Source organism: Gopherus evgoodei, chromosome 2, assembly GCF_007399415.2.
Source record: "Gopherus evgoodei ecotype Sinaloan lineage chromosome 2, rGopEvg1_v1.p, whole genome shotgun sequence".
Lineage (NCBI taxonomy): Eukaryota > Metazoa > Chordata > Testudines > Testudinidae > Gopherus > Gopherus evgoodei.
The window spans coordinates 231,825,405-231,837,799 of record NC_044323.1 but is presented as its reverse complement, the minus strand read 5'-3'; the positions used below and the strand labels follow the sequence as shown (position 1 = coordinate 231,837,799).

Sequence of the window (12,395 nt, the reverse complement as noted above, 5' to 3'; positions counted from 1 at the left end):
TGCCGCAAGTACTCCTGTTCTTTTTACGGAATACGTCCATCTTTTTACTACAAACTAATTGCAACAATTGCAAAGTGCAAACTTTGTTATCCTTTGCACCTATCTTTGACATATTTTATAACCCATTTAGAGCACAAGAATGTTGAAGCAGAACTGGAAGAGGAAATCCAGGCCATTCTTCATGAAGCACTCCATTCACAAGCTGGTATGAATTCAGATTTTGCAGTCACTGTATAATTTATAAATAGCACAACAGACTAGACCAATTTTGGAGAGATTCTTGATGATGATGCACTGGATTTCTTTTCAACTGTATGTGAGGGGATAGCCAACAAGTTGTTAACACCTAGGTGGTCTAGGGAGCAAACCCTGATAACTGGCCTGATAATCAGAGGTTCTGAGTACCGATAGCTCCCATTGACCAGTCTACAAATAATGTTTCAAAATGTTACATCTTGACATAGCAAGAGAGGACAGAGATGGTGTCATCTGTCACCGTGGTTCTATCTCCTAGCTGTTTTCTCCAGTGGATCAATGTACAGGCATTTTAGAAGTTCATTCTGATAATGGTTAAGACTTATATATACTTATTTTGGGGAATGTCTAAGAACTGTTAGAGAGAAATTTGAATGTGGATTATTTGTTGGAAATTTTAATTCAGTGGATGTTGGATATGATGTTTACATCTTCTGTATTTATTATTAATCAGGAGAGAGGTATGAGGAAGGTGCAGATGAAGGATTAAATGATGAGCATGAGGAAGGTGCAGATGAAGGATTAAATGATGCGCATAAGGAAGGTGCAGATGAAGGATCAAATGAACGGCAGGAGAAGGATGAAGTATATGAAGAAGCTTTTGAAATTCCTACAACAGATGACCTTTATGAAGCATTAGAAGATAAAATACCTGAAGTACCTGAAATACCAAAACCAGTTCAGGAAGGTATCTTATCTGAACCAATTAAAAATATTTCTAGTTGATTCTTGTAGAAATAGCAAGTTAATATAATAGAAATTATTCGAGTGTAGCAAGAGAGATTCTCACTGAAGTTTTTAGGGCCTTTCTTTTTGACAAGCCAATTACTGCATTTGTGTGTACAAACCCTAACTGAGAACATAACTGGCAAATATTCACAAACAAATACACTTTTGTTCACCTATGGAAGTATACATGACAATTTAGGAAGTGCATGTAATGCATACCTTTTAAGAGTGTGACTCCATCTAAGTTTCAGTTTGGTGAAGATGTGACAAATGTTAAACCTCAGCAAAAACTGTTCCCAAATATAAATATTTTATAAATCAAAACAAGATTTTTAATGCATTTTAATTCATAGTATATTAATTAACCCTATTGTTTTGTTTTGTTTGTTTTTAACAGGATTATTTTTTAATTGCTTGAGATTTTCTTTATTTTACCGACGCACTTTTTTATTATATTCTCCAAATGGTCTTACTGTGAAAATTTAGTGGCTGTGCTGAAGGGTGTGTGTGTGTGTGTGTGTGTATATGTATGTGTATATATATTCTTTAATTTTTGTGTCTCAGAAACTGACAGTCATGATCAGGTAGAAGAGCATGGAGTAGGTGAGCCTGCAGCTGTTGAAATTCCTGGTATGAATCTGTTTTTCTTAACTACATAATACTGGTGGTTTTTTTGCCTTACTGCTAAAAATAAAAACAGAAAAGCTAAATAGAAGTCACTGAACTAATCTAGAGTTGTGAATTTTTTAAAACACTTTATACTGCTCCGAAATCTTATTATTATTGTTGTCTAAGATATTCTAATCCTTTGAATGGACTAAGTGGTTTGCAATTTAAAATTAATAATGTAAGGGAAGACTTTGTAATCACAAAAGTGTCTGTCTTCAGTAGTGCAAAAGCTGCGGAAAGACTTGTTGTATTCAACATATGCCACTGGCTGTCTAGAATATGTATTTGATAGTAAAATTCCACACAGAATGTGTTGTTTTTTTTTCACATACAGACAGACAAAGAAGATTAGGAAGGGGTCTGTGGTTGGATATTCTAAAAGTAAATGCATTGCTTTTCGAGTAAGGTCTTATGTATTATGAGTTTTGGTATCTTATTTAGTTTATTTTAAATCAGTAAACAAAGGGGTAGTAATAACGCAAAATAATTTAAAAAAAAATTATCCAAGAAGACTTTCATTATGTTAGTTCCAGTAATGCTGTCATTCAATAGCAAGCTTTGTTCTCAAGACTCCTGCCCCCATGACTGTTTGGTGAAAAACAGACTTACCGTGCAAGTGACAGTTTTGTATCGACACTATTATCCAGTAACCCTTTAACCGGGTAGCTGATTCACTAAGCAATATTGACCTTGACCTCAAAAAATACTTGAAAAATACAGCCAAGAATTGTGATGTCCTGCCATTTAATTGACTCTTCTTAATAGTATAATGAAAACTCCCTCCCCGCCCCCCTTTCTGTGGTCCATCATAGATTAACGTACAATTTCCCAGAATCTTGTTTCCCTACTCTTGAACAAAGATGTATTAGACAACAGACCAGTGCTGACTTGATTTTTTTTTCTATTGTTTAGTTGTAGTGGTTCTCTGTGTATGATGATAGACCAGGGTAGTGGCAGAATTTGTACGTGAGCTAAAAATGGGAAGATTTTATTATGATATGGGCATCCTTATATGAAGATGATCAGAAGTTTAGAATCTGCTGGTATATCAAACATGTTTTTTTCTCTTGTTGTTCTTACTGTGAAACTGCACTTGAAATTTAGGCCCTATGCCTACATATGGAACTTTCTGTTGAATGACCGCATTAATTGAACTAACATAATGAAAGTCTACTTCTATGGATAGTTTACATTATCTGATAAAAAATATAACCGTGTAGATCATTGTTGCTACCACTGTATTATAATTGCAATAAATCTTGTACAATATATGCCATCTAAGGTGTCAGTGGAAAAGTTATGATTTGCTGAGTGTGATCATCCTATTTGTATGCATGCATTATTTTTGTCTCTGGAGTTATGAATATCAACTGTACCTGTATTTCCAATGTTTGCTTCTGGGTAACACCCACAAGGTATTTAAATCCAGTCTAGCCAGCATATTGGGAAGGGAATTTTTGAGTTGATGGGCCATCAGTGAAGACAGTAGGCCGTGGAAGAAACCTATCTTCACTTGATCAACATTCTTGTGGACATTCTAGCTAGAATAAGGGTAATGGCCCCTGCTCTGACACATAGAAGCATACGAAGACATGTGACTAGACCATGTGGTACTGAACTCCATTTTGTGCCTATATTTTTCCACAAACTAAGACTGAGAGCTTTCCTTCCATATGCCAGAAGCTATAAAAGGCTCTGGAAGCATCTACATTTTGTAGCTTACCTGCTCTGATCTCTGGACTATGAACTTACACTAATTGGAGCATTCTAACCAATGATTTGGAAGCACCCAGGGACTTAATAAGATAGCTGTTTATTCCATTACTGCTCCAAAGCTGATACAGTAACTCCTTGCTTAATGTTGTAGTTATGTTCCTGAAAAATGCCACTTTAAGCGAAACGATGTTAAGTGAATCCAATTTCCCCATAAGAATGAATGTAAACAGGGAGTTAGGTTCCAGGAAAAAATGTTTTAGTCAGACAAAAGACTATAGTTTATATATATAAAACTTATATTGTCTATATGTGTTGTATAAACAATTTAATACTTTACACAGCAATAATGATTGTGAAGCTTAGTTGAGATGGTAAAGTCAGAGGGTGGAAGAGGGTGGGATATTTCCCAGGGAATGTCTTACTGTTACATGATGAACTAGCACTCGACTGAGCCCTCCAGGGTTAACACGTTGTTAATGTAGCTTCACACTCTGCAAGACAGCACAGAGGGAGGGAGGGGAGACAGCATGGTAGACAGAGACAGACAGACACACACCATTTGTGTGTGTGTGAGAGAGAGGTGCGCATTTCCCCTTTAAGTACGCTGACCCCACTCTAAGTATATTGCCTTTTAAGTAGATCAGCAAGTTGAGACAGCAGCTGCTGCCAGCAAGCTCCCTCCCCCTGAACCTTGCCGTGTCCCCCTCCACTCTGTGGAGATGAGATACAGGAAGGGGGGGGAAGGGGGGCACCTTGACATTAATACCCCTCTTCTTCTCTCCCTCCCCCCCACCCTTTGCACAGCAAGCAGAAGGCTCCTTGGAGCAATTCCAAGGCAGAGGGCAGGAGCACATGGGAATGGGGGGAGAGGGACAGCTGAACTGCCTGGCAGCTGATAGCCTGCTGGGTGGCTGCAGCACAGAGAACTTAGGGGGGCTGCTTTCCCACCCTGGTTCCAAGCCCCTCAGCTAGCTCCAACAGGCTGCTCTTTCTGCAAGTGGTAGACAAAGAGTGCTGCCAAACAACATTCTAAGGGGGCATTGTGCAACTTTAAACGAGCATGTTCTATAATTGATCAGCAACATAACAACGAAGCAAGGTTAACTGGGCTGACTTTAAGTGAGGAGTTACGCTGCAAGAACTCAGCAATTATGTATGTATTTTATTTCTTTAACCAGTTTTAACTTTCACCTTTTTTCTTTCTCTTATAAATAAGCCTTTAGATATTAGATACTAAAGGATTGGCAACAGTGTGATTATTGGGTAAGATCTGAGTGATATATTGATCTGGGTATGCGGCTGGTCCTTGGGGATCAGAAGAACCCTTTGAAATTGTTTTTAAATAACCATTCATCATTAAATCTAGTGTCTGGATGTTGAATCCAGGTCTGGAATACCTAAGGAGGCTGCATTTCTGACTTCTTGTTAGCCAATGTGGTGAGACAGAAGTTTACTTTTGTTGCTAGTGTGGTATATCTTATGGAAGAAAAAACACCAGTTTTGGTATGTCTGCCCTATTTCTCAGCAGTTTCTCCTGAATTTGGTGTTATCAGTTGTGATTCACTGAGGCACGGTAACAGTTTACATGTGGAACTTGGTATTGAGTGACAGTCATTAATGGAATTAACATAATGAAAATTCTGCTTCTGTGGATAATTCTTTTAATTCTCTTTTACTCTATTACCCTTCTTTGTTTACTGATTTAAATCAACTAAATAAGGTACCGAAACTCATGATACATAAGACCTTAGTTGAAGAGCAATGCTTTCACTTTTAGAATATCCAGTCATAGGTCCCTTCCCTCCTCTTTTTAATCTATCCATGTGTGGAAAAAATATATATTCTGTGTGGAACTTTACTATCAGACATGCATGAGTCCAACCACACAGATTCAGTTGCAGGGCTTTAGTTTGTTCATCCTCAGCCAATTATCCCTGTGTACATGGAGAACCTGGAGGTTATTTGCTGTGATTGAGAGCCAGAATATGGTCACCCATTAAAATATCAGAACATTAAATATGAAAAAACAGCAAATGTCTTACTTTACAGATCCATATGAATATTACATGGATTTAGAAGAGCCAGCATACGAGTCAGAAGTTCCAGGTTTGTAAACTATTAAAAAGCCCTCTTATTAAAAATTATTTGTATACGTTATATACGGTATTCAGGTTTGTATTCTCAAGTAGCTTGACATAATAAACAGTCTTTGGTGTAGGTTGTATATGTTAGTCTGTAATGAGGAATGGGCAAATCTGGGTGTGGCTTTGGTTTTGCAAAACAGCAGTTCTATTTAATTTTGGTAAGATAAAAAAATTTAGGCCACCATTGGTGAAATCTTTGCTTCATTTGAAGTCAATGATAAAACTTACATTAACTTCAGTGAGGCCAGGATTTCACTCCATGTGTTTTTATTTTTTTTAACCTGTAAGGAGTTTCCGAAGCAACTATAGATCCTTAGATTTTAAGGCCAAAAGGTACCATTATGATTATCTAGTTTGATCTCCTGCATAACACAAGCCATATGATTTCACCTGTAATTCCATCAGCAAGCCAAATAACTTCTGTTTAAACTAGAGCAGCCTTTTAAAAGGATATCCAATCTTGATTTAAAATCTGAGAAAATCCACCACATCCATTGGTAAGTTTGTTTGATTAGTTAATTACCATCACTGATAAAAATTTGAACCTTATTTCGTATTTGAATTTATTTAGCTTCAGCTTTCAGCCATTGTTAAATGTAAGATCCCTCTTCTATAAGAAATCTTCTCCCCCTAGAGGTACCACCAGATTGTGATCTCCTTAACCATCTCTTTGATAAGTTAAATAGACTGAGCCTCTTTAGTCTCCCACTGTAAGGCAGATTTTCCAGACCCCAAATTGTTCTTGTAGCTCTTCTCTGAACCATTTCCAATTTGTCAGCATCCTTTTTAAAATACGGAAACCAGGACATTGCATTACAATAATGGAACACAGGGACATAGTACTCCCGCTGATGCTGTATATGGAGGTAATACCACCTCTTAACTCCTAACCTATATTGCCCTCTTTATACATTCAAGGATTATGCTACCCCTCTTAGGCACAGCTTTGCACTGGGAGTTGTGTTCAATTAGTTATACACCGTGACCCCTAAATTCCTTTAGAGTTTCTGTTTTCCAGGCTCTACCCCCTCATTTTGTAAGTCTGACCCATGATTCATTGTTCTTCAATGTATTGTCTTTTGCATTTGGCTATATTAAATGTTCAAGTGAGTCCAGATTACTAGATAGTCCCAATTCCTTTATATTAATGACCTGTCCTTATTTACCACTTCACCAATCTTTTTTTAATTTGCAAACTTTATTTGTAAAGTTTCAGAGTAGCAGCCGTGTTAGTCTGTATCCGCAAAAAGAACAGGAGTACTTGTGGCACCGTGAGACTAACAAATTTATTTCAGCATGAGCTTTCGTGAGCTACAGCTCACTTCTTCGGATGCATAGAATGGAACACACAGACAGGAGATATTTATACATACAGAGAACATGAAAAGGTGGAAGTCTGCATACCAACAGGAAGAGTCTAATCAATTGAGATGAGCTATCATCAGCAGGAGAAAAAAAACCTTTTGAAGTGATAATTAAGATGACCCATAGAAGGTGTGAGGAGAACTTAACATGGGGAAATAGATTCAATTAGTATAATGACCCAACCATTCCCAGTCTCTGTTTAGGCCTGAGTTAATTGTATCTAATTTGCATACTTATTCGAGTTCAGCAGTCTCTCTTTGGAGTCTGTTTTTGAAGTTTTTTGTTGCAAAATTGCCACCTTCAAGTCTGTCACTGAGTGGTTAGAGAGGCTGAAGTGTCTCCCACTGGTTTTTGAATGTTATGATTCCTGATGTCAGATTTGTGTCCATTTATCCTTTTGCGTAGAGACTGTCCGGTTTGGCCAATGTACATGGCAGAGGGGTGTTGCTGGCACATGATGGCATATATCACATTGGTGTATGTGCAGGTGAATGAGCCCCGATGGCGTGGCTGATGTGATTAGATCCTATGATGGTATCACTTGAATAGATATGTGGACAGAGCTGGCATCGGGCTTTGTTGCAAGGATAGGTTCCTGGGTTAGTGTTTATGTTGTATGGTGTGCGGTAGCTGGTGAGTATTTGCTTCAGGTTGAGAGGCTATCTATAAGTGAGGACTGGCCTGTCTCCCAAGATCTGTGAGAGTGAGGGATCATCTTTAAGGATAGGTTGTAGATCTTTGATGATCTGGAGAGGTTTTAGTTGGGGGCTGTAGGTGATGGCTAGTGGCGTTCTGTTGTTTTCTTTGTTGGGCCTGTCCTGTAGTAGGTGGCTTCTGGGTACTCTTCTGGCTCTGCCAATCTGTTTTTTCACTTCAGCAGGTGGGTATTGTAGTTTTAAGAATGCTTGATAGAGATCTTGTAGGTGTTTGTCTCTGTCTGAGGGATTGGAGCAAATGCGGTTGTATATTAGAGCTTACCTGTAGACAATGCATCGTGTGGTGTGTCCTGGATGGAAGCTGAAGGCGTGTAGGTAAGTATAGCGGTCAGTGGGTTTCGTTGATTAGACTCTTCCTGTTGGTATGCATACTTCCACCTTTTCATGTTCTCTGTATGCATAAGTACCACCTGTCTGTGTGTTCCATTCTATGCATCTGAAGAAATAAGCTGTAGCTCACGAAAGCTCATGCTGAAATAAATTTCTTAGTCTCTAAGGCTTGGTCTACACTACGTGTTTAAACCGATTTTAGCAGCGTTAAACCTATTTAACGCTGTTCCCGTCCACACAATGAGGTCCTTTATATCGCTATAAAGGGCTCTTTAAATCGGTTTCTGTACTCCTCCCCAACGAGAGGAGTAGCGCTAAAATCGGTATTACCATATCGGATTAGGTTTAGTGTGGCCGCAAATTGACGGTATTGGCCTCCGGGCCGTATCCCACAGTGCACCATTGTGACCGCTCTGGACAGCAATCTGAACTCGGATGCAGTGGCCAGGTAGACAGGAAAAGCCCCGTGAACTTTTGATTTTCATTTCCTGTTTTGCCTAGCGTGGAGCTCTGATCAGCACGGGTGGTGATGCAGTCCCAAATCCAAAAAGAGCTCCAGCATGGACCATACGGGAGATACTGGATCAGATTGCTGTATGGGGAAACAAATCTGTTCTATCAGAGCTCCATTACAGAAGATGAAATGAGAAAGCATTTGGAAAAAATCTCCAGGCTATGATAGGCAGAGGCCACAGGACAGTGCTGCAGGACAAGCATAACGGCAAGCCAAAGAATCAAATGGACGCTCATGGAGGGAGGGAGGGGGTACTGAGGACTCCAGCTATCCCACAGTCCCCAGCAGTCTCCGAAAAGCATTTGTATTCTTGGCTGAGCTCCCAGTGCCTGTAGGGTCAAAAACATTGTCTGAGGTGGTTCAGGGTATAGCTTGTCAATGTACCCCCTCCCCCCCATGAAAGAAAAGGGAAAAAAATCATTTCTTGACTTTTTTCAGTGTCACCCTATGTCTACTGAATGCTGGCTAGTAGATGCAATGCTGCATTAGTGAAGAGCAGTATCCACTCCCCTCCCCTCCCCGGTGGCAGACGGTACAATATGACTGCTATCCGTCGTCATCATCAACCCGTGAGTGCTCGTGGCTGGCCTCAGGTGATGCTGGCCGGGGCGCCTGGGTAAAAATAGGAATGATTCCTGGTCATTCCTAGTAGATGGTACAGAACGGCTGGTAACCATCCTCATCATAGCAACTGGGGGCTGAGCTCTATCAGACCCTCCCTTTCATATGTGAAGAGAAGATTCTGTCCTGCCTGGACTATCATAGCAGCTGGAGGCTGCCTCCCCCTCATTTTATCTCAGTAACAAGTCAGTGTTTCTTATTCCTGCATTCTTTATTACTTCATGACACAAATGAGGGGGACACTGCCACAGTAGCCCAGGAAAGTTTGGGGAGGAGGGAAGCAACGGGGGGGGTGTTGCAGGGACACCCCTACGATGGCATTCAGCTCATCATTTCTGTGGGATCTGACACGGAGTGGCTGTGCTCTCTGGTTCTCTAGTACACTTGCCCCATATTCTAGGCAGGACTGACTCTATTTTTAGATACCATAAAAAAGGGATTGACTCGAGGAGTCATTCTCATTTTTGTCTTTGCACCCCCGGCCTACCTCAGCCAGGGGGCAGGGGAGACTGCGGGAACTATGGAATAGCTATGGAATAGCTACCCACAGTGCAATGCTCCAGAAATTGACGCTAGCCTCGGACCATGGACGCACACCACCGAATTAATGTGCTTAGTGTGGCCGCGTGCACTTGACCTTATACAATCTGTTTTTACAAAACCGGTTTATGTAAAATCGGAATAATCCCGTAGTGTAGACATACCCTAAGGTGCCATAAATACTCCTGTTCTTTTTATTTGTAAAGGTTCTGTTTTTCATTCCAGGTCACTGATAGATAGCACTAGGACAAGAGCAGATCCATGCCAGACTACACTAATAGTACTGCCAGTTGATGAGTCCTAATTAGTTATTTTTCAAATGTCAGCCAGTTTTTAATCCATGTAGTATGTGCTATGTTTTTGTTTAGTGCTGTTTTTTAATCAGAATGCAATTTGACTTAGTACCACATGACTTGCAGAAGTCTAAATATACTGTGTTAATACAGTTATCTTCATCAACCAAACATGTTATCTCATCTAAAAAATGCAAAAATCTGTTGCCCTAATTTTTGGAATACTGTTTGCTTTATAGTTGTAAGTACAACTCCCTAGGCCCCAATCCTGCAAATACACACTTGCTTCATTTGACTTATGGAAATAGTCCCACCATAGTCAACGAGACTACTCACATGCTTAAAGTTAAGCACATGGATAAATGTTTCCAAGACTGGGGATTCCTATTGTAGATTGTGGGATGTGTGGCTTTATAAAACAGTAATCAGTGCTTAAACATAACATTGCATGATTACAAATACTATTAGTATTAGTATCTGGAATATAATTGGAGTGTAGCTAACTGTTTACTCACAGAGTATTTTGGTTGCTGCTGTGTTCCTTGGCTATTTTATGACAGATTAATCTAAAGAAAGCAAGTAAATATATCTTCCTTTTTAGGTAACACTGAATTAGCACAGGATGATGCTCTTGAACATCATGGAGGTACTGTAAAAGAAATTTTTTTTTTCCTTTTTATACCATGTGGTTAAAAAGCTGCATTTCAGTTGGGTGTCGGGGGAGGGGTGTGCCTGTATTCCTACAGTTTAATGACTTCTTCAACTTTTTGATACTGCCTTACGTTTATATTATAGCTTCCATCCTGTAGCATTCCAAAGTGCTTTATAAACCTAACTTCTATGTAATGTAAAACAATGCAGCTGCCCCAGTAATGGAGCCACATGAGTGGAACACTATCTTGCTGAGAAAATACATTGTGTGAAAAAAAGAAACTAGAATGGATCTTAAGTAGCAGGCAATGACTTTATTAACTTAATACTGGGTAGGGACAATATCTACCCATTGCTAGGGCCCTACCAAATTCATAGCTGTGAAAAATGCACCATGGACTGTGAAATCTGGTCTCCCCTGTGAAATCTGGTCTTTTGTATACTTATACTATACAGATTTCACAGGGGAGACCAGCGTTTCTCAGATTCGGGGTCCTGACCCAAAAGAAGGTTGTGGGGGGGGTTTGCAAGGTTATTGTAGCAGGAGCATGGTATTGCCGCCCTTACCTCTTCTCTCCCTTTAAAGCTGAGTGGCCGGATAGTGGTGGCTGCTGGACAAGGGCCCAGCTCTCAAATAAGGGTAGCAGTATTACACCATGCCATCCTTACATCTGTACTACTGCTGGTGGCAGTGCTGCCTTCCGAGCTGGACTCCTGGCCAGCGGCTGCCATCAGCTGCAGCAGCAGCGCAGAAGTAAGGATGGCAATACTGCAACCCATCTACAATAATTTTACTACCTCCTCTGCCCCTTCCCCACCACTACCCTCTTTGGGGTCAGGACCCCTACAGTTACAATGCCGTTAAATTTCAGTTTTAAATATCTGCAGTCATGAAATGTATGATTTTTAGAATCCTATGACTGTGAAATTGACCAAAATGTTATATGAATTTGGTAGGACCCTACCCATTGCTTACCAGGCATTCAGCTGGATCCAGTGTGAGGTTGCCAGTCTCCTTCCAAATAGCCAGTAACTCAGGACTCAACTCATTTCTGAATTCCTTGATCCTTGGTACTCTCTACCCCATATAGGCTGAGATAGAGTGTGCCAAAAGGGCTCTTGGTCTGCCAAGATGTTAGGCCTCCCCTTACGGGCACAAGGCCCACCAGCTAAAGTAAACATTCCTATATTTTCTTTCAGTATTAAGCTCCTGAATTTTAGTTGTCTTCTGTGTTGTCTCAGTTCGCCAACCTGGGATGCCTTTTACACTCTTTACCTGTGAGCAGACTCCTGCCAGTTATCACACAGCCTCTAGCGTGTAACTTGATCCCAGCTACACTGTATTGAGTGCCACTAGCTACCCACTCATGAATTATCCTGCAGAAGAACACCAGCAGATTCTCTAGTCCCAGACTTTCTCCCAGAAATGTGCATCTTGTATTGCCTGGCACTCTACTGGACTATGCAGGCTCATAGAAAGTGGGTCATTTCATCAGCTGAAAATGACATGCACCAGTTTTGTTATCCTATATGGAGTTTCCCACATACTTTATTTAACCAGTGTGTTTGGATTAAAATTGTGAAATAAGTTTAACTATAGAAAAAGAGAGATTGTGACTACAAGTAATGAGGCATAAAAGTCAGCATTGTTTACATCAGAAATAAGAGATAAAATGCAACTGACATTTAATTTAACAAACTAAAATGAATACAAAGCAAATATCTTTCTCACCAGACGCTTTGCAGTCCGCTGGCTGAGGTTTTTTCAGCCAGGACTTCCCCCCACCCTCCCAGTTCAGTTCTTTGAGTCATTGATGTTATAAGCAGAGATGAAGGAGGAGAAGTGAGGTTA

The 12,395-nt window shown here is 40.2% G+C and overlaps 1 protein-coding gene across 3 annotated transcripts in view; it reads left to right on the top strand.

Moving 5' to 3' along the window:
• The window catches only part of ASPH (aspartate beta-hydroxylase), a 211,246-nt gene that overhangs the window by 73,731 nt on the left and 125,120 nt on the right, over positions 1–12,395 (top strand). For all 3 annotated transcript variants that reach the window (XM_030553157.1, XM_030553158.1, XM_030553156.1), the window contains 5 exons: positions 131–205; positions 710–943; positions 1,549–1,614; positions 5,419–5,475; positions 10,494–10,538. In XM_030553157.1, coding sequence (XP_030409017.1) covers positions 131–205; positions 710–943; positions 1,549–1,614; positions 5,419–5,475; positions 10,494–10,538 — 477 coding nt within the window. The remainder of the gene's footprint in view (positions 1–130; positions 206–709; positions 944–1,548; positions 1,615–5,418; positions 5,476–10,493; positions 10,539–12,395) is intronic.